General features: G+C 41.8%; 2 protein-coding genes and 1 pseudogene across 2 annotated transcripts in view; all 3 read right to left on the minus strand.

Annotated features, from left to right (window-relative positions):
* LOC121195757 (protein NLRC3-like) overlaps nucleotides 1-10,386 on the minus strand; it is a gene marked incomplete at its 3' end in the record, with an annotated part of 34,036 nt that extends 23,650 nt beyond the window's left edge. The window contains exons 1-4 of the mRNA XM_041059415.1: nucleotides 10,291-10,386; nucleotides 4,249-4,323; nucleotides 3,858-4,086; nucleotides 1,891-3,694 (exon numbers count right to left, since the gene is read on the minus strand). Of these exons, the coding sequence (XP_040915349.1) occupies nucleotides 1,891-3,694; nucleotides 3,858-4,086; nucleotides 4,249-4,323; nucleotides 10,291-10,386 (2,204 nt within the window). The remainder of the gene's footprint in view (nucleotides 1-1,890; nucleotides 3,695-3,857; nucleotides 4,087-4,248; nucleotides 4,324-10,290) is intronic.
* A 2,347-nt stretch (nucleotides 10,387-12,733) lies between these two features.
* Nucleotides 12,734-14,278, minus strand: LOC121195758 (annotated as a pseudogene).
* A 913-nt stretch (nucleotides 14,279-15,191) lies between these two features.
* Nucleotides 15,192-22,931, minus strand: part of LOC121195759 (protein NLRC3-like) — a 30,990-nt gene continuing 23,250 nt past the window's right edge. The window contains exons 7-9 of the mRNA XM_041059416.1: nucleotides 22,219-22,265; nucleotides 21,544-22,090; nucleotides 15,192-15,240 (exon numbers count right to left, since the gene is read on the minus strand). Coding sequence (XP_040915350.1) covers nucleotides 15,192-15,240; nucleotides 21,544-22,090; nucleotides 22,219-22,265 — 643 coding nt within the window. The remainder of the gene's footprint in view (nucleotides 15,241-21,543; nucleotides 22,091-22,218; nucleotides 22,266-22,931) is intronic.

Below are 22,931 nucleotides of genomic sequence, written 5' to 3' on the forward strand. Positions count from 1 at the left end.
ATACACTCTATAAAGGAAAAATAGATTTGGAAAAGAAATACAATATATACAGGAGTTCTTAATGAGATCATATTTTAAATTATTAGTGTTAATTATCATGATTATTAATTTGATAATGTGTCCATCCACCTGTCTTTCATAGTACTTTAGTTTTTATTATTTTATAAACTTAATATATTTTGTTATAGTTCTCATTTCATCTTTTTAGGTTGAACTCTTGGTTTCATTGTGAAATAACAGTTATTCAGTGACTTTTTTTGTCATATTTATGACTGATATTATTAACACTGACATGTAAACGTCTAAACCACATTATAACAAAGCATAAATGAGTTTGTGTATCTCAACCAGAATTCATATATGTGAGCTTTATAGAATATGAAGCTGAATAAAAAAATAGACAGAAATAGAGAAAACAATTTTTAAAACTATGAAAATCATTAGATATGTTGGACTCAAGAAATATCTCCAGTCATTTTAAACAAACCGGAACTATATCTGACCTGAGAGTCTCCAGGGTACAGTGTGGACTCTTCAGTCCAGCAGACAGCAGCTTCACCCATGAATCCTGTAGCTTGTTCATACTCATGTCCAGGTCTCTCAGACTAGAGGACTGGGAGCTGAGAACTGAGGACAGAGCTTCACAGCTTCTCTCTGAGAGGTTACAGCTGTACAGTCTGAAGAGGAAGCAATGAAGAAAAGGTCAAATAACATTTGTGTTGAAAGGACAATCAAAGGAGCAAAAACTGACAGACCTGCATTTGAAAACTGGGCCAAACATCACAAATTTGTTCTGTGAAGCAGAAATATAACCTCTTTATAATATATTTTTTATAATATATAGCTGATACCACCATAATATGTAAAGAGAAGGATTTTAAAATCTATTCTGGATTTTATAGGAAGCCAATGTAGAGAAGTTAATACAGGAGTAATATGATCTTTCTTGCTAATTCTAGTCAGTACTCTCACTGCAGCATGTCTGAATTCAGAAGAAGAAAGTTACAAGTCATCCAGGCCATTACGTCTGTAAGACATGCCTGAACTATGGCTAACTGATCTGTTTAGTCTGGCTTCATAGATGAATATAGCTGGGTATCATCTGCATAGCAATGGAAAAGTATTCCCCTAGGCAATAATATTGCAATAATATTGCCACCTAGGGGAAGGGGATGTATAAGGTGGACAGTATCGGACCAAGCACAGAACCCTGTGGAACTCCATGACCAATTCTGGTATAAGTGGGGGAATCGTTAATAACATGAACAACCTGGAATTGATCTGATAGATATGAAAGGATTTTACACTAAATATTTAATCTTATGATTTTGTTTCACTTCATGTGTATTTGTCCAGTTATTTTTGAACCACCAAAAGGGCTGTATCTCCTACACAGTTTTTTCTATGTTCAAGATGGCAGCACTCTGCTCAGCAGCCTAACCTGTGGAGGACCCCACTACTGTCCATTCGGTTGCCAACGTACGCTTTCTCGAAACAAAACTGGACTTCTTACAACTGGATCAGACAACAAGAAGGGAGGTGAGAGACTGCACTGCCATTATTCTGATGGAGATGTGGTTACAACCATCTGTTCCCGATGCACTGCTTTGAAAGCACAGACTGGGACAAGTTTAGAGCAGCAGCAACACACGACCAGCACATCAACATGGAGGAGTATGCAATAACCGTATCAGGATACAAACAGAAGTGCATAGAGGACGTCGGTATCATCGGAAACATCACAGCCTGGACCAACCACAAGCCCTGGATGACCACAGAGCTCAGAGATGATGATAAGAAATTAAAGAAAAGAGAATTTATTTTCCTTCCTGCTGAATAAAATAGCAGTCTTTATATAATGAACGATAATCCAATTATCTATACACTTACAGAGCTTTGTTAGAGGCTTTGACAACTGGCAGCAGCTTCAGAAGAGCCTCCTCTGAAGCAGAGTATTTCTTCAGGTCAAACACGTCCAGATCTTTTTCTGAGGACAATAAGATGAAGACCAGAGCTGACCACTGAGCAGGAGACAGTCCATCTGTGGACAGACGTCCTGAACTCAGGGACTGTTGGATCTGCTCCACTAGAGAACGATCATTCAGTTCATTCAGACAGTGGAACAGGTTGATGCTTTGCTCTGCAGAGGGAGTCTCGCCAATCTTCTTCTTGATGTACTGGACTGTTTGCTGATTGGTCTGTGAGCCACTTCCTGTCTGTGTCAGCAGACCTCGTAGGAGAGTCTGATTGGTCTGCAGTGAAAGACCCAGGAGGAAGCGGAGGAACAAGTCCAGGTGTCCATTTGGACTCTGTAAGGCCTTGTCCACAGCCCTCTGGTAGAGCTGTGTTGGATCAGGTTTGTCTCTGAACAGTTTAGACCAGTTGGAGGTTGATTGTTCTTCTGACAGCAGATTGACTCCAGAGTTGATGAAGGTCAGATGGACATGAAGAGCAGCCAGAAACTCCTGAACACTTAGATGGACGAAGCAGAACACCTTGTCCTGGTACAGTCCTCTCTCCTCTTTAAAGACCTGTGTGAACACTCCTGAGTACACTGAGGCTGCTCTGATATCGATGCCACACTCTGTCAGGTCTGATTCATAGAAGATCAGGTTTCCTTTCTGCAGCTGCTCAAAAGCCAGTTTTCCCAGAGACTCAATCATCTTCCTGGTCTCTGGACTCCAGTGTTGATCTGTCTCAACTCCTCCATCATACTTAACATTCTTCAGTTTGGACTGAACCACCAGGAAGTGGATGTACATCTCAGTCAGGGTCTTGGGCAGCCCTCCTCCCTCTCTGGTTTCCAACACATCTTCCAGAACTGTAGCAGAGATCCAGCAGAAGACCGGGATGTGGCACATGATGTGGAGGCTTCGTGAAGTCTTGATGTGGGAGATGATCCTTCTGACCTGCTCCTCTTCTCTGAACCTCTTCCTGAAGTACTCCTCCTTCTGTGGGTCAGTGAACCCTCTGACCTCTGTCACCATGTCAACACACTCAGGAGGGATCTGATTGGCTGCTGCAGGTCGTGTGGTTATCCAGAGGCGAGCAGAGGGAAGCAGTTTCCCCCTGATGAGGTTTGTCAGCAGCACATCCACTGAGGTGGACTCTGTAACATCAGTCAGGATCTCAGTGTTGTGGAAGTCCAGAGGAAGTCGACACTCATCCAGACCATCAAAGATGAACAGAACCTGGACCTCTTCAAACCTGCAGAGTCCTGCTTCTTTGGTTTCAGTAAAGAAGTGATGAACAAGTTCCACCAAGCTGAACTTTTTCTCTTTCAGCACATTCAGCTCTCTGAACGTAAATGGAAATGTGAAGTGTATGTCCTGGTTGGCTTTGTCTTCAGCCCAGTCCAGAGTCAACTTCTGTGTTAAGACTGTTTTCCCAATGCCAGCCACTCCCTTTGTCATCACTGTTCTGATTGGTCCATCTCTTCCAGGTGAGGCTTTAAAGAGGTCTTCTTGTCTGATGCTTGTTTCTGGTCTGGCTGGTTTCCTGGATGCAGTTTCAATCTGTCTGACCTCATGTTCATCATTGACCTCTCCAGTCCCTCCCTCTGTGATGTAGAGCTCTGTGTAGATCTGATTCAGAAGGGTTGGGTTTCCTGCTTTAGAGATCCCCTCAAACACACACTGGAACTTCTTCTTTAGAGTAGATTTAAGTTTACGTTGACAAACTGCAGCATCATGTCCTGAATGAACAAACAAGAAACAACACTAATGATTGATTCATATAGAAAACATGACATGTTCATCCCCCTAAAGAACACACATGAACATATTTCCCTCCATGTCTTGAGACATTAGTAAATGTCCCATTTGTCCATCATGTTGAATCTTTAGAGAAATCCTTACTGCTGTGCAGACAGTCAGCCAGCTCCTCCTGCTTCATTCTCCTCAGTAAGTTCACTGTGATCTTCACAAAAGCCTGTCTGCTGCTCCACCTCTGCTCTTCATCCTCACCGTCCAACACCTCCTCATCCTCCCTCTGACTCTCTGAGCATTCTGGATAATCTGGACTCATAACCTTATGTATCTTCTTCAGCTCCTTCTTCACAAAAGTGACAATGTTCTCCTCCAGCAGCTGGAACAGAAAACTATATGAATGACACAATCAAAGTAAAACCATGGAACCAAACATCAGATCCATTTTGGACACACTGACAATCCACTGCTCTAAAAAGTGCAGCATGGAGATTATTGTCAACACAACAGATGTCAAAGTAGTTGTTGTCCATGTGCAGACCATAAATATGGAGTCCAGGTGTGTTTGATGCTGCTGGGCAGACTGAGCACTGGGAACCTCTGAGCTCTCCTGGTCCACTCTGTGGAGGAATCATGAAGAATTAGCTCACATTATGTTTGCAGCATCTGTGAGCGTTTTATGCTTTGTACACAAACAACAGCTGCTTTTATGTTCTGTGGTGACTGTCCTGATTAAAGCAAACACTACTGTGCTGTGACATTCTCAATGAGAGGAAACAAGCAATCAATTCTGTACCTCATGACCTAGAGTCATCACAACAAGTCCACCTTTTAAATGATGAGTTTTAAGGACTCACACTGGGTTTGACAGAAGTCTCAGGTGCTACAGGACACTAACACAAACACTGGAACTGGATAGGTGCTGAGTTAAAGGGAGTTTTAGTTCTGATCTGAATGACACATATAAGAACATAAAACGTTCTTTTCTTGAAAAGAGAAACATCAACTTTGCCACTAAAGCCTGTGTTTCAGCCTGATCATGTTCATATACTGTGTCATTCATGAAGCCTGGAGACAAAACACAATCACTTCATCTTTCATAGAAGACCAGTTATACAGGACAGCTGTCTGATAGATTTTAAACTCAGCTGCAGCTCACTTCTTTGCAGCAGAGGGAGGCTGTCCTTTGAAATCAAGGGGGTGACCCTTTGACCAGTCACTCTTCATGGACACACAGCTGGGCTCAGGTCCATGTTCAGGTCCAGGTCCAGCAGAGTCTGGTGTGTGCTGCTGCTCTGGCCTTCAACACAACACACACAGAGCTTTGAGTGTGTATAATGATGGTGCAGTGATGTGAGTGCTGAGCTCTGACATGGAGAAGAGTCATGGACAGTTAGAGATCCTCATCTCACCTCTGAGCTTTGGTCTGGATCTCATGGTCCCCACACAGACTGCTTTTAGGGGGAGGGGCTCCCTCCTCTCTGTCCTCACACTGATTCATGATGCTGAATTCACATCCACATCAGCTCACACACACTTTCTACCTTCATCTGGAGAGAAAACATTTCATTCATCAACTGAAATCATCCTCTCCATCATTTGTCCTGTAGAAATATCAGCTGCTCCTCCACTGATTGGCTCTTCTTTCCTCTTTCATATCAGTGTCAGTTGAATGCAGTCAGACAGCAGTGTGAGGCAGAGGAAGCTGCCATCAGCTGCTGTACTTCCACTGTCACTGAAGTGCAGAGCAGCACACACAGGATCCAGGGACGAGCATTTCCATTCACTGACACAGAGACAGACTGAGATCCACTGGTTTTATCTGACACTATCTAAAAATCCTGCTTTCTAATTTCACTTGAGTAAAAGTCCACGAGTGTAATCAGTAAAATATACAACAAACAACGACTGTTTCAAACCTCTTCCTGATTTAAACAAACTTGTCGTCACTTTCAATATTTTCCACAAACTAGAGAAAACCATGTCCCTTTAATGAAGATAAATCAAACCAATCAAGAGCTCCACTTACTCATTTTTCCCATGAACTTCATCCCTCTGCAGCTCTCTCCTGTCAGTGTAGGAAAGGCTCTTATTTCTTCAGTTCAAGCTTCTTTTTCCTAGGCTTCTTGTGTGAGTGTGAGTGTGTGTGTGCACTTTTACTGACACACAAAAAAACAACAAAAAAAACCCACAATAAGTCAAAGGTCAGAAATCCCAGGTAACAACAGGGAGTGTTGACAAGTAAAATGTTAAAACTGCTGACATTTACCTTCAGATGGAGAAAATCACCTGCGCCACAAAGTTTGGTCAAAGTGAAAGTAAACTCCAAGGCTTTGCCCAGAGATGTGTGTGTGTGTGCGTGCGTGTGTGTGTGGGTGTGTGGTCTCTTCATTATCCAAATATGCAGTGTGACTGGTTGGACTGAGTCTCAGACTGAAGTTCACATGCTGAAGTGTTATTAAGACATGAAACCTCCTCATGACTCCCAGTGTGAACACACAAACACTCTGCTGCTGTTTAATTTTTCATTTCATTTTCTACCGCTTAATCCTCTATCAGGGTCGCGGGGGAACTGGAGCCTATCCCAGCTGCTTATGGGCGAGAGGCGGGGTACACCCTGGACTGGACACGCAAAGACAGACAACCACACATTCACACCTAGGGGCAATTTAGAGCAGCCAATTCACCTATCCCATGCATGTACCCGGAGAGAACCCACGCAGGCACAGGGAGAACATGCAAACTCCACACAGAAGGGTCCAGATCGGGGTTCTCGCTGTGAGGCGACAGTGCTAACCACTGCACCACCGTGCCGCCCGCTGCTGTTTGATGTTTTCATTATTATTGATTATTGATCAGTTGAATCAGCTGAGCTCCAATGGAACTAAATTCTCCATTTCAACAGTGATGTCTTCAACACAAACATTCAGGCTTCACATTCATGTGGATAGAACTGGACTGTTCACAGAGAAACTACCATGATCACTGCCCTCCAGTGGTCACTGTCAGTAACTACTCCAAACACACCACACTTTTTTCCTTGTTCCTGCCATTGTTGAAAGAAAGCAATAAGAAGTCCCACTTGAAGTTTGCCACAAGCCATGTAAGGGGACACAGGAAACATGTAGAAGAAGGTGCTGTGGTCAGATGAAACCAAAATTGAACTTTCTGGCCTACATGCAAACCGCTATGTGTGGCAGAAACTGAAAACTGCACAACCTGAACACACCATCCCCACCGTGAAACATGGTGGTGGCAGCATCATGCTGTGGGGGTGCTTTTCTTCAGCAGGGACAGGAAGCTGGTCAGAGTAGCAGTGTGTGGCACAGAGAGCAGAGCAGCCTCAGAGGCTGATGGTACAGCTGACAACTTCAGTACAGTCTCCTCTCAGCACAGAAACATGTGGAGCCTGTTGGACTGTCTCCACTGCTGGACTTATTTCTGAGAGCTGGTCTCTCTGATGAAATGTGTGTGTGTGACATTTGTATTAGGCCGTATGCAAGTTAGCTTGTGTGTATTGTTAAATAGCTGTAAATACCAAACCTAACCACAGAGTGGACTCTGGATACAAACCCCAGTCTCCCACCTCCACTGCTGTTAATAAACTTCATTACCTCATTCATTCAGAAAATCTGTTTCCTCTGAACATCATCCAGCTACATTATGTTTCACACATAATGGATTTACTACAGTTTAGTGTATTTAGTGTATGTGGTTGTAGTGAGCGAGGGAGTGAGAGCATGAATACAGGAAGACAGATGGATCAACACGGTGAACAAAACATACAGGTGTACAATGACAGTGTTGTGGTAAAGCTGAGTTACAATCCAATATCATAATACAGAGAGGGAATATATACTTCATTAAAATGAGCAGTGAAAGAGCACAGACGAGTCACATCAATTCACTGAACTCCTCCTGTCACAGTCACAGAATAATGATCACATTACTATAGAAACTTCTGGATAAATGATGGAACAGTTCATCATTTTCTCCGACCACAAAGAAAATGTGTTTTTCTTCGAATCATGAAAATCTTTAAAATGAGTTTTGTGAGAAAAAAAAGGGAAAAATGAAAAGGGAAAAAAAGGGAGAAATTTTCTCCTCTCTCTTCAAAAACTTTCAAGAGTCATCATGAAGAAATAAAGTACATCATTGTGTTTAATAGTGAACTGGAAACACAGAGCCTGTAAATGACAGAGTCAAACTGGCTCTTGTGGTGTAATTGTGCTCATAATAATAAAATTCTACAGTTGCTGCAGTGAGAACTTTTCTTTGATCCTTCTTTTCCCATCACACACACACACACACACCTAAATTTCCTCCACAGTGAGGAAATCACTGATTGTTTTACTGTCCCTTAACCAAAGAGGGTGAACATGAACACAGCCTGAAACGCTTCATGCAACAGCTGATCCAGCTTTAAGTCCTACGACTCATTCTGCAGATTTACTACAGGACATAATTGTATTGAACTGGAAATGAACTAAAAATCAAGGCTCAAAGCCAAAAGGAGATTTGAACCTAGTGTTCAGTATAAGACACAAGTGGACTCAGTGATAGGTAAATGTAAGAAGGCTGAAACTTTAAAGCACAATAATAAGTAGATGATTGTAGAAGTGGAAACAGTGTGTGCTGGTTAGTTTGCATTGGACTGGGAGATTATTTCTCCCGAGTCTTAAACTCTGCTTCTTTGTTTTTGGGCCAAATCTTGAGAGATGATGAAAGTGATTCACACATTGGAAATAAGAAGATTTTACCAACACATCAAACTGTTTCCTGTTCACAGCATTTAAAACACTTTGTCTGTGAGAAGCAATGAATATTGTGTTTTCTATATGGAGCTAAATGTATAAACGTGTCACCCACTGCTGATTGTCTGTGGAAATGAAGTGAGATGTGTTTGTGCTGTGTATAAATTTTACACCCTGGTGAAGCTGGTGGAGAAGAGCTGCATCTCTCTGTGTCTTATCTGGATTCTACTCTTGACTTTTTCACTGAGGTGATGCTTCTCCTCTCTCCATCTTTAATTCAAACTCAGGTAATGAGCTCACAGCCTCACCTTCACATGGACAAAAGTTTGTCTTTAGGTTATTGTTTAGTGATGCAGTGAGGTTTGGACTCTGTATTTAATATGGATTATATGTGACTTATTATGAAAACCAAACTGTTCCCAAGATCAGTGTCTTCTTAACAGGCCTGAGTCTGACAGCTGAACAATGAGGCTGAAATCCAAACAGCTGCTTTGAAGTCCTCAAGTATCATCATACATCACAGACCTGACCTACAGTACATTGATGTAACTTCCTAAAATAACACACAGCACTCTCCACTTTGTGCTGTGACGTCCAGAACTGGAATATTTACAGTAAAGTCACAGATTCTATTACACTCTGATCTTAATGACTCCTGGAGCTCCAGGTTCTCCTGTTGTTGGTCTGTGTCTGTGACTCCACCAACAGTGGACTGACACTGGACCTCTAGCTGATTATGTGAAACCCTATGGGAGAAAACCCACAAAAAAAGAAAAAAAAAAAGGGGAAAAAGAAAACTCCACAAAGCAAGGATCAAATCTCAATCCTCTAACCTTACTCCTGTGAGAAATAATGCTCCATCTTTAAGGAATTGGAGCCCTGCCTCAGTGCCACAGTTGGCACACACACAACTGGCCTAAGTGTAAGGCCCCTTGAGTGATAAGATCATTTTGTGTAAATAGACTGAAAAAGAAATGAAATAAATATTAATGGTTAAAGTGACAAACACCAAAAGTTCACCTAAATTAATCAAACAGGGCCTAAAAATTCTGGTTAGACATGAACCAAGTTTATGTATCGAGTTCATTTAACTATATTGTCACTACTGACTTCCTTCACTGACACTTGCAGTCAGTTTGAATATCTTTATTGAAACCTGAAGCCTGATTTCTTGCTGTTCTCTGGTTCTTTGTTTGTAAGCTCCTCAAGCACTACCTGTCTGCAGAACTGTATGGAATGCAGAATCAGAACAGATGCTTCAGGACTGCTTTAACAACACAGACTGGGAGGTGTTCAAAGAGAGGAGTCTACTGTGGACTTAGAGGAGAATGCTGCAGCAGTTACTGGTTACATCAGCACATGCACGGACAATATCATTCCCACAAAATGGATTAAAACCTACCCCAATGTCACGTCCAACCCCTGAATCAGGTTATGGCTTTCATTCCTGTTTGTCCTCCTAGTTTGTGTGCCCCTGTTTTTCTTTGTTGTTCTAACCTCTGTCTCGTTTCAGAATTACTTCCTGCCCTCCTGTGTTTCCCGCCTGTTTGATTACCTGGCCCCACCCTAATGTGTTGCACCTGTTTCCCATTGTCTCTCCACCCCCTCTTGTATTTAAGTCGTGTCTTCCCCTTTGTTCCCTGCCAGTTTGTCTTCGTCCTTGTGGCAAGCGTTCCAGCAGTTTTTTCCTCGTGTGTTTTCTAGTGTTTTTCAACCCAGTTTTTCCCCCTGTGTTTTCTCAAGTTTGCCTAACCATTTGGATACCTTTGTCTTATTCTTCTGACCACCGTGTACCGACCCCTGCTTGTTAATAAACCTTCCTTACTCACCTGAGTCAGCGTTGAGTTGTTGCTTTTGAGTCCCTGGTCCGAGCCCGGCCTGATACCCGATAACAAACCCTGGATAAACTGTGAAGTGTGGTCCATGCTACGTGCTCGATCTGCTGCTTATGTCTCAGGCAATGCTGAGAAATACAAAAAGGAGAAATATGATCTTTGTAGATCCATCAGACATCAGACAAGAGACAGTACAGACTGAAGCTGGAGGATTACTACAACACCTCAGACCCTTGGCGCATGTGGCAAGGATGTAGAGAACTTGACTGGGGCCACAAGAGACAAGGAGGCGTGGCTTCCAAAACCACAGTGCAAGCTTTCCAAACAAATATGCCAGCTTCCTAATACTAAACTGGGAAGGTGAGCGGCCTGGAAATGTGACATCTAAAATCAATATACTCCTCTTTCTAACAAATAGTGTTTTCCATTGTGGAGGTGTACTCACATTAAGCCATGCTGTGAACAGCCACTGTCACTAAAGCTGTGCTGGAACACTGCAAGTGTTTCTTCCACTTTACTGCACAGCAAACTGATTTGTTCATCTGAACCACTAATAAAGTGATGCTAACTCACTGAGAAACACATTTCATTTTCTTACAACCTTTTCCTAGTTTAAAAGAAACAGCAAAAAGTTTGCTTTGCATTAGTAGTAACATAACAGCTGTGATGTGGCTGAAAATGATCAGTAAACAGTGAAATAAGGCTGATATCTGAATGTCCAAACTGGAACAGAGGAGTGAAAGTAAACCCCAGATAACAGAGGTTCAGGTAGAAGAGGGAAATTTTGGACTAAAAATACCTGGAAGATAGAAACTTGATCTACTCAGACTGTTGAAGCCTCATGTTTGCTTCTTTTCAACTCTGGAAGTCAACTTTTCCACAGGACAGGGACTGTGGATTTTATGCTCCATCATTTCCATTAGAATTTCTTTAGAAAGGATCTTGTTGCAGACAGTACAGACTTCCTAGAAATCCTTTCCTTTAACACAAACTACAGAGCATCACACCAATACAAAGTTAAAAAGGTGAGCAATGGTGAGAATATCTCACAATCATCATTAGCATTACAAAAAACTCAATATTGTCCATGAATGATAAGCACACAATCAAACCGCTGGGCTTATGGGTATGATTACTTGTCGTTTCACAAATATATACTTATGTAAATAGTTATATAGTTATATTCTGGACAAATTGCACTACCCACATTCAGACTGTCCCATTGCACCATTAGTGTTCCGTCGGTTGTGTGTTGTTGTTGTTGTTGTTGTTTCTGTTGTTGTACCGCAAGAGAGGAAGAAAAACCGGAGTCAAATTCCTTGTTTGTATGTACAAACTTGTATGTACAAACTTGGCCAATAAATCTGATTCTGATTCTGATTCTGATATCATTTGGACAAAACATTTCAAAACATTAACTTCTAAACTAAACACTGACATGAACTACTAACATGTACTGACTTACTGAAAACCTTGGAGGTGATCTGGACTTTCCTGTAGTTTCCTCTTGTCCTTGTAACAGCAGTAGCTCCTCCCTTCCTTATCAATAATTGTGCAGAAATATCTGAGTGCTTCTTTCTTCCTAAATCATGAGCAAGTCCTGTCCAGTCCAACTGTCTCTGCTCCTGTTTGACTTCTGAACTTGTCTCTGGCTGTGTGTCCACTTACTGCAGCCTGTGACATCAGACTGTAGAATGTTGATACATCAAAGGCATCAAAGGACAAACACACACGCACACACACACACACACACACACACGATATGATTGATAACTTTGCAGTGGTTATGCTTTTTTTCTATGATATATGCCAAAGGTGTGTATTTTTTAAGAATTTTTTATATTTCAAACACAAATCCCATATTACTCTATTTTTACACTTTGTAACCTAAATTGTTACATTGGTCCTGATAAGGGACAAAAGTGTCCTCTTCAAAAAATGTCATAAAAATCATATATATTAATATATTTTTCTACTTTTTTTTACATAAATATTTTAATCAACTTCAGTCCTGATCATAAATACCAAATATTTAATTATTTTCAGATTTTTAACCCTTTATATGCCAGTGTTTGTGATGGCATCACAATGCCAATTGATAGTGCAGTCTCCTTTTACTCTTTGAAGCAACAACTTAGATTGTTCTAGAAATAAAACACAAATGAAACATAAGAAAAAGTTTATTTTCAACAAAGAAAGACTAAACAATTTGGAACAGTAATGTACACCTATGGCATGACACCCAGAGAACACGGAATATCAGAATATGAAATCAGCGAAATTCAACTCTGCTCGCCTTTCTGTGTGTATGCACAAACATATGTGTGAGTTCAGTTCTCTCATCTGCACAGGAAGTGCAGTACAGGGATGTGTGAACTTTGTAAATGCAGCAGGTGTTGGTGGCCTTCCTCCGCTGACGAGTGCACTGCATGCACAGTCACCTTTTATGGGATTTGGAGGTCCCTGTGTGCCCACTGACACTGGCACCGTCCTCTCCTTTCTGTGGCCCTCTTGCTTCTGCCACCATGGCAGCAGAGCTTGGTGTGCGGGGAAGCCGCTGTCATTGCTGGAATTGTGGAGTGACCAAAGCCATTCCCAGCTCCTCCAGGAAAATCCGGCGCTTGTACAGTTTGCTCTGGTTCCAGGCCGGATCCACAGCCATCCACAGCACAAAGGAGTTGAAAGCAGAGACATCCAGGATGTTGTAAAACGTCAGGGGCCACCGGCAGCTCCTTCGGCGAGTTGTAGGTACCTACACACTGGAGAAAAAAAAGAAAAATAAATTAAATAGGCTATTCTTCTGAAAGAAATACACAGTAATAAATGCACTAAGTGTATCTCAGACAAGCACATAAATTCCAGTAATTGCTCTTACCTTATCCAGATTGTCCACACCGCCTTTGCAGCTGAATTATTTTGGGCTTCTAGTGGGCTTCGTCACTAATGGCTGGCTCCCGGTGTACAGTGCTGAGCAGCAGCACGTTCTTGCCACGCTTTGGGATGTAGGAGACAGCTTTGTGAAGCAGAAGGTGGAGGACAGGATGATTCTCTGCTTGGTCTGGAGCAGGATCGGAGGAAGCTCTGGCTTGTTCGATCTGTCCCAACCAGGCCCATCTTCCATTTTAGCAGCTCTTCCCCAAGTCCATATGATGTGAAAAAATTATCACGTCACCATACGCCCTGCCAGTCCTTCAGTCAGCTCTAGAACCACTCTCCTTCCCTGACTAACCTCTGCAGGACTCCTGCTTTGCTTTCCTGTGTAGACTTGCATTCTAAATGCATATGAAGTGTGGACGTCACAGGCCACCCACACTTTGATCCCATATTTGGCTGGCTTCCTGGGAATATACTGCTTGAATCTGCAGCGACGCCGGAATGGAACCAGATGCTCATCTATGCAGATATCTCTGGCAGGGTTAAAGAGAAGAGAGAGCTGGTGTTCACACTTCTCTCACAGCTCTGAAATAGCTGCAAGCTTGTTGCCTCTCCTCTGACGCTGGGGCCGTGTCAGAGGGTCATCAAACCGCAGCTTGGAGGCTAGCATCTCAAATTTGTAGCGGGGCATGGTGGCTGGGAAGATGGCTCGTCCTGACTGCTCACTCCACAAGCTGCGGGTGCATTCATCCCGTGAGCGGTAAACCCCGGCCAAAATTAGCAGTCTGAGGAATGCCTCCAGCTCCATTCTTTCCATGTCTTTCCAGGCTTGGACAATGCGTCTCCCCTGCAGATTAGTCATCTTCAAAATGAGCTCGATTATCTCATCAGTGATGAACAGATCCCAGCATGACTTCACCTGATCTGTGATGCGGGCGATGGCATACCTTGTTGGTCCGGGAGGAAGACAGAAGGGTGGAAAGTACCGGAGCGTTTCTGAATGAGAGGCTGACCAGTAGACCTGTCCATTTTTTGAAATCCATTCAGGAGCTGCTGTCTCTTCTCCCTCTTCGTCAACCTCTGAGCTGTAGGGAGAACCAGATTGCATGGGGATCTCCCACTCACTGTCAGAAGAATCTTCTGGGGAGGGAGAGTATGAGGATGAGCTCTTCCACAGCTTGCAGAGCACTGAATTTACATGCCATGACTGCCATGTAAGAAATGAACACACAGCTCTGGAGCTGGCACTACTTATAATTTTTTTTTATGGTGACACCTGTGTAAACAGAGTTGATGTTCTCAGACAAAAATATGTGATTGTGAGAAGTGGATGATAAGAATTCCAAAGTACAGTATTTAATCAGTTCATATTAAGCTGTATGTGTTGTCTGCATTTCAGACCTCCCATCTACTGAAGCATCTATGAACCTGGCTGATCGTTCAGACCTGACAGAATATGTGACCCTCACTACTTGTGGTAAGCAGAGTTATAGGTAATGGTAATGTTTTGTTTTGAGACAGGTGATATCCAGCCAGGTATGTGATATAGTTTTAATGTGCTGGACTTAGGGGTGGGCGATATGGCAAAAATATCACATCACAATTTTTTTTTATGGTAAAATCACGATCACGATTTTATCACAGTTCATTTTTACAGTGAAGTTAATTTAGAACCAAACTATTCTCTATGTAGAAACTTAGCCCTAAAGACAAAAAAAAAGTCACCTCTTTCCACCGTTTGCTACTTCTCTCATATGGTGTGCTTTTATCAAAGGCTTGTGTTACAGTTGGTTGTTTCTGACTCGGCCAGACTTGGACCCAGCTTCAACTGGCCCTTGGTGGGGTCCACAGCCTGGCCAGAAAAATCTGCATCAATCCACCTCTTCAGGTCAGCTCTAGTGGCGCTGTATCATGTCACAAATGACTGAAAGTAACTTGACCTTCCTCTCAGCTCCTTTAAAGACTGATTAACACCAAAAAGTCTATCAAAGATCAAGAGAAGCTCAGTGAAATGAGGTTCATCAGGGTTTCTGAGCAGTTGCAGCATCAGGAAATGTGACCTTGCTGTACCTGTAAACAAAAACAAACGAATGAAGAGGTTATTAGTACATGTCACTGCAGCCAGCTGACTTCTATCTATCTATAAATCTAAATATAATAATATGGACAGACGCAGCAGAGCACTGGTTCAGCTATCCCATGTTCTAACATGAAGTCTCTCTACTCTTCCATCTGTTGACTCTTTCCTACCAGCAGCCAGTAGGAACGTGGTTAATATACTGAGCATCCCCCACATCCATGTGATGCTGAATCAGGCTGGTGTGTGATGGTGTATCTGAGAAGAGAGACAGGAGAGAATTAAACAGCTTCACTGGATCTTTCCTCTGAGTGTGTGATAGATAATCTGACCGACCGTCTACGAGGTTTAGATGCTCAGAATAGTTGAGTCTCCCTGTTTAGGTGAAGATAAGACTCCAACGAGCTGAACAGGTTCAACTGTCTGTGGAAACTTCAGAGAAAAAGTGAGCACAGTGATGGATGAAAAGACAGAAGTGAATATTTCCACTAGACTCTGCTGAAGCTCTTTATCTCTGTTATGAAGCCATTAGAACTGATCCTGCTGCTTCTCCTGCTGCTAAAGCTGCTGAAATACTGAAATATCACTACAATCATTAGACCAACTGTTACCACTTACACATTTTTATGTTTCTGTTGTCAAACAACTGAACATGATTGAATTTTGCAGCTTAATATTTGAACATGGACAACTCTAAATACACTATAAGACATCAAGATAGAAGGCAGAGTGGGTTAGCCCAGTAATAAAACCAAGCAAAGTACAGTCACAAAGCTTCTGTTACCACATGATGATCCCTCCATATATACCAGAGTAAGTCATGGAGTTCCACAGGGTTCTGTGCTTGGACCGATACTGTTCACCTTATACATGCTTCCCCTAGGCAATATTATCAGGAAGCATGGAATAAATTTCCATTGCTATGCGGATGATACCCAGCTATATTTATCTATGAAACCAGACGAAACAGATCAGTTAACCATACTTCAGGCATGTCTTAAAGACATAAAGGCCTGGATGACCTGTAACTTTCTTCTTCTGAATTCAGACAAAACTGAGGTTATTTTGTTTGGTCCCAAACACCTCAGAAACAGTTTATCTAATCATATAGTTACTCTGGATGGCATTAATTTAGCCTCCAGTACGACTGTGAGGAACCTTGGAGTTATTTTTGATCAGGATCTGTCCTTTAACTCACATATAAAACAAGTCTCTAGGACCGCCTTCTTTCACCTGCGCAATATCAGTAAGATTAGGAACATTCTGTCGCAGAGTGATGCTGAAAAATTAGTCCATGCTTTTGTTACTTCTAGGCTGGACTACTGTAATTCCCTATTATCAGGATGTCCAGTTAACTATCTAAAAAGCATCCAGCTGATCCAAAATGCTGCAGCGAGAGTACTGACTGGAATTAGCAAGAGAGATCACATTACTCCTGTACTAACTTCTCTTCATTGGCTTCCTGTAAAATCCAGAATTGATTTTAAAATCCTTCTCCTTACATATAAGGCCCTCAATGGCCAGGCTCCTTCATATCTCAAAGAGCTGATAGTACCATATCATCCTAACAGATTGCTTCGTTCCCAGAATGCAGGTTTACTTATGGTTCCCAAAATCTCTAAAAGTAGAATGGGAGGCCGAGCCTTTAGCTATCAGGCCCCTCTCCTATGGAACCAACTGCCAGTTTGGGTTCGGGAAGCAGACACCCTCTCTAATTTTAAAACGAAGCTTAAAACCTTCTTGTTTGATAAAGCTTATAATTAGTTGTAGTTACAGTCCTAGTTATTTATTAAACTTATAGTTAGTCACAATTATCTCTATAGACACTGTTACAGTTAAGGATATAGCCCTTAGTAGGGCTGGCTCAGGCAACTGAATCATCCCCTAGTTATGCTGCTATAGGCCTAGGCTGCTGGGGGACATCCCATGATTTACTGCGCACTTCTTCTTCTTTCTCTTTCTCTCCTCAGACCCACTCTCAAATTTATTAGCCTTTATTACATGTCATTAACTCTGTGTCCTCTCTGTCCCGTAGTCCTGTGTTTGTTTCTCTCTGGTCTCTCTTTCTCTGTACCTTACTGCAGGTATCTCTGGCTCCGGAGCTGCATGTTCTGTGGTCCTGGCTCCACCCACCTGCTGCTGTTTATTGTTTACAATGATCTATTTCTAACATGTTTAATGTTCCGTTCTGCTACAGATAAATATTCGATTAATATTCTTTGCAAACTGTAATGTAAATAATTACCAGTCATGACAGCTTTTTGCCTCCGTGCTCTGTTTCATAATTCTAATCTGCTGAGCACACATTATCCAATAACTGTTCACTAACTGTAATGTAAATACTGACCCACATTGTCTGTATTATGCTGCATGTCTTTGTCCCCCTCTCCTCCATTCCTAGCTGTCCTATCTTCCTCCTTTTCCTCCTTTCACCCAGCCCGGCCATCGGCAGGAGGGTCCCCCATCTGAGCCAGGTTCTGCTCAAGGTTTCTTCCTGTTAAAAGGGAGTTTTCCTTGCCACTGTCGCCTTAAGTGCTTGCTCTGGGGTCAGGCTCTGGGTCTCTGTAAAGCGCTTTGAGACAATTTTGATTGTGGAAGGCGCTATATAAATAAAATTGAATTGAATTGAATTGAACATGAGCTACAACTGTGTATTTATGCTTATATGTTTTAATGAGTTTGTCTGTGTTGAACTGTGTAACAGAAGGAAAAAGCTTTAGGAGGGTCTGGCCCTCCCTAACCCTGTGACAGTGTTCCATCCAAATACATGTCTCCTATTGTTCATTCTGCAGTGTTTCTATCCAACTCTTCATAATTCAATATATTTAGACAGAACCAAATCATTCTGATTCTACTTTTCACATCTTCTGAAGTCAGTGATGTGTACACTACAGCAAAACAAAGGATTTCAATGGAACAATGTCTACAGAGCCTCTTACAGCTCTTTACTTTTTCTTCTTCTTTGCTTCTTCTACACATTATGACAAGTTCACCACAAAAATAGATTAAAATATGGACTCAATGTAGAAAAAGAAGCCAAAAAAATGCCACCTCTGTAAGACTGTTAATACATTTTACATTTTAGAAAAAAAAAAACCTTCATTATTTTGGCTGATAAAAGAATTTAATCAAATGAAATTAACTTAAAGTTACAACTACTTCTCCATCTATGAAGTGTTAATAATTGGATCACATCTGACACAGCAGCTGCTACTGTTAAAAATCCAAACTCTTTATAACTGTTGCAGGTTTTTAAGGTATTTAATAGATGATTTATTTAGATTATTAATGTTTTGTAGATCCTGTTTAATATTTAGCACTGCTGTTTCTGACACAACTACCAAAGTATTATTAAAGCTGCTGCAAATAAAGCTACTACTACTCCTACTGATGAATGAATAAACACTTTATAATATAATAGATCTTTAGGAGGGTCTACCCCACCCTAACCCAAACCCTCTGACAATGTTCCATCCAAACTTATTCTTCCTACTCTTCATATTGAAATGTTCATTGTAATATTCATACATGTTGCATTGTTTATTCATCTGACAGCTAAATGAATGTGTGTTCCACTGGTTTCAGGCTCCAGAGCTCAGGAGATGTAAAAGTTTGGGTTGTAAATCACTCACATTAATGCAGACTGTGAGACTCAGAAACTGACATAATCAGAGCACTTTAAAACTGTGCACTCCTGACCTCTAGTGGCTGGAGTCAGTGTGACATGCTCTCACATAACACACCTTCTAATGCACGTTTGAACTTATTCATCAGTTAATAAATGTACGTTATAAATTTAAATATTAATTTAAAGGAAAATGGGAAATTTATCAAACAACAAAATACTGTTACTATTAGATGAACTAAAAATTAGGTCAGAAAATATTTAAAAAATCATCAAAATAAATGTACTTTTGATTGGTATTTTCTGTTGTGTATTTTCTGTCATTATACTGACATATGAACTGTGGCAAGAACATGTTGGGATGGAATATTGTCTGTAGACCCTCCTAAAGCCTTTTACCTCTGTCATGGAAGTCATACCAGTTTGGTCTCAATCAACAGAATTATTACATTTAGAAATGTTTTAAATGGTTGAAATCCTTTGCTAAATTCTTTGGAACTAAACCTTTTCTCTTTTCTTTTCTTTTTTTTTTTGACTGTAGAAGAAAATGAAAGTTTGAAGGAAGGAGTTGGAAAAAGAGTCAGGGTGAATACTTACCATGACTTTTTTTTATTAAGCGTTATTAAGTACAATTAACATTTCTTACATACTAAACAGAGTAGAAACCTATCTAAATAGTAAAAAAAAGTAAAAACTCAAAACTTACTACAAAATCTATGTACTAACATCCAGTAAAATAATAATATAAGAAAGTCAAGGACCAGGTCAAACTAGTTCACTTAAAGTCCTCTCAGACTGCTGCTGTAACATCAGTGGATTCAACACGAAGCTCTGAGGAAAAAGAGCAGAGGTGCTGTTACACACAGCAAACGCCACATATTTAACGAGTGTGGATGCTGCTCAGGACGACAAACACTGACTCGCTTGATCGCCAGATGAGCCTGAGTGAGGTTTACCACCTCGGCCAAACAATGAGCTGCTACAACAACGAAGGAAATCACACACGTAACACTCCAGCACACACCTCCACTCCACACTTCCACCATCCACAGCTCTCATCAACATACAATCACTCCCACTGGTCTCTGAACAGCAGCCACACATCAAACTTACTGATCACTTAGCATAAAGCACCGACCGAGGACCAACCAAATGCACGCTCAGCACAACCGTTCAGCATCATCCGGGCAGCGCATGAAGACCTGCAGGAGGACAAACAATCAGTGGGACGGCTGTCTGCAGGACAACCAGAGAAACTCAATACAGGTGTTTCAGGAATACTACGACCACAATCACACATTTTTAGAAAAGATAAGATAACACTTTATTGACCCCACAGAAGGGAAATTTACTTATGATACTGCATTGTGTCTGTTCTGGGACCTGCTGAAGATTCCTGTTCAGAGGTCTGACTTGCAGCCACCAGCAGCATTTTGGTGTTGGGACAGAACTCCTGTCCCAACTCCTGAAATCTCTCCTCTCCATTGGACAGAGGGGACAACGAGATGATACAACATCATTTTACCAGTTAGCAGTAGTTCCACAACCACTCTCTGACCCATGTCAGGGTCAGCGGATATAGTTAATCCTTTTTTTTATCTACTCATAATTTAGCAAAGACTATGCACTTTTACAACAAAGTTCAGGATGGCAACTTGATTCAAATCTTAAATGTTACTGTACCAATGTGCTGCAGAGAAGTGTCTCCTTCTTCAGGACACATGGACGTCTCATGTCTCACGTCACATCTCTCCAACCCCATGTAAAATACTTTGACAGCAGTGGTCAAATGGTTAAATTGTCCAACTTGTGCCTGCTGACACAATATATACTATACAAGCAGACAATGAAACAGTGTAATCGCACCAGACCAGTGTGTGTGTGTGCATGTGTGTGAGTCTGTGTTAGTGAGAGTGCTGCTCACACTAACAGCTGCAGCCTCACCACCTCTACTTTTGGCCTCTGCTCAGGCTGAGGAGCAGCTGTGTCTGACGTGCATCAACAAACAGTGAAAACTTTCCTCAGTGCTCCTGAAGGTTTTTCACATTCTGCAGTGAACACACAGACTGTTAATGTGTCTCATTTTCTTCTTTTACTTGAAAAGTCATTGTGGGAGGTGTAGGAGTGTAATGGGGGGACACTCCAATGCCCCCACTTGGTGACAGGCTCTCTCAAAGTGACTTTATAACCTCAAGTCTACAAGGCAAGACACCCCACTGGTCTTTTTACATTTTTCATCCAACTCACCTAAACACATTAAACACAAGTTTCTATCTTTGTTTTTCCTCAGATCTTTCAGATAAACTGTGGCAGCATTTTAGTTTGAACTGAATCAGCTCAGTTGTCCCAAGATTCAGAGAAAGACAAAACACTGATGTTCACAATGATGCTTTTAATGTGAAAGGACAAGATCATGATTAGAATTTTAACAAAGTAAAAGTCAGCAACATTTTTCTCCTGTAATAATCGTAGCTTCCATCTTTAAAGGACTGGAAGAGGAAGAAGTTTACAAGGAATCATTTAGAAGAGTTTAACAAATAAACTGCTTTAATACATGAATCTGAAAAGGTGTGTGTGAGTGAAAGAGACAGACATGTACAGACTGAACTATCTGTTCAATAGTGAGAGAGTTTCTCTAACAGGAGGAGACTCTCTCTGCTACACTCTACACAGAGACACTGAGGAACCAGACCACCAAGGCCAAAACCCAAACCCAGGATACAGAGGTTCAGTGAATGTGGTGTTGAAGGTGTAGAGGTGGATCAGTGAGTCAGAGGAGACTCTGTAGAAGGACAGAGAGCCAGCAGGACAGTCCACATACACTGCTACTCTGTGAGAGACAGAGGAAGATGATGAAGAGGAGGAGGAGGAGGAGGAAACAGGTATTATTGTGTTATTGTGCCAAACAGAGTAACCACCATCAGAGCAGAACAGACTCCAGGAATGATCGTTCTTTCCAAACAAACAGTTTTCTCTGTTTTCTTTCCTTCTGATTCCTCTGTAACTCACTGATATATAAACCTCTCCTCTCCACTCGACCTCCCAGTAACAGCGACCAGTCAGACCATTACTACACAGCAGCTGAGGACACTGGTCAAATCTGTCTGGATGATCAGGATATGACTGATCCTCCTTCACATGTGTCACCTTCCTGTTGTTGTCAGACAGTTTGATCTTTCTGTTTCCTGTGTTTGTGTCGATGGTGAGTTCACAGAAATCTGATGGAGAGAAGAAGACACAACACAGCTGCAGTTATTGATCTATCACCTGATCATTGATTGACACTTTGAAGATGGTTGAATGTGAGCTGCTTTGTTTTCAGGAATCAAATGAAAACCACACTTACACTTCCTCAGACCTGGTCTCAACCATCGGACTCCACCAGGCTCCACCCTGAAAGGAGGAGGGGGGTCAGACCAGTACGTTCTCTTTCAGCATGCAAACATGGACATTACATGGCTCTCATACACAGATGGTTTGATTATTCTGTTCATTCAGCAAAGAGACAAAGGACCTGGAGTCCTTATCTTGGAATTATACGGAGCAGGGAGGTGACATGGAGGAAAGATTTCATCATTTGTCTTCTCCCTTTGATATCATTTTTTGTGTCAGACACAACAAAAGATCTCAGAATGACAAGATCAGGATCTCAGAGAGGTTCAGCTGATTATTGATCATGGAAATTTTAGAAGACAGAGACATGATCAGAGACCTGATTTCATTTCCTCCTTGGTTTGAGACACTGGCAGATGAATGTCTCTGAGCAGTGTAGATGGTCTTATTATTGTTGGGATGTTATTATTAGTGTGTCAGTACTGAACAGGTATCTAAAGTCTTTGGGGTTGTTGTGGTGAAAGCACTCTGAGTGCAGAACCTGGCTCAGATGGGGGACCCTCCTGCCGATGGCCGGGCTGGGTGAAAGGAGGAAAAGGAGGAAGATAGGACAGCTAGGAATGGAGGAGAGGAGGAGAAGGACATGCAGCATAATACAGACAATGGACAATGTTAGAGGGTCAGCATTTACATTACTGTTAGTGGATAATCTGTGCTCAACAGATT

Source organism: Toxotes jaculatrix, chromosome 16, assembly GCF_017976425.1.
Source record: "Toxotes jaculatrix isolate fToxJac2 chromosome 16, fToxJac2.pri, whole genome shotgun sequence".
NCBI classification, from domain to species: domain Eukaryota; kingdom Metazoa; phylum Chordata; class Actinopteri; family Toxotidae; genus Toxotes; species Toxotes jaculatrix.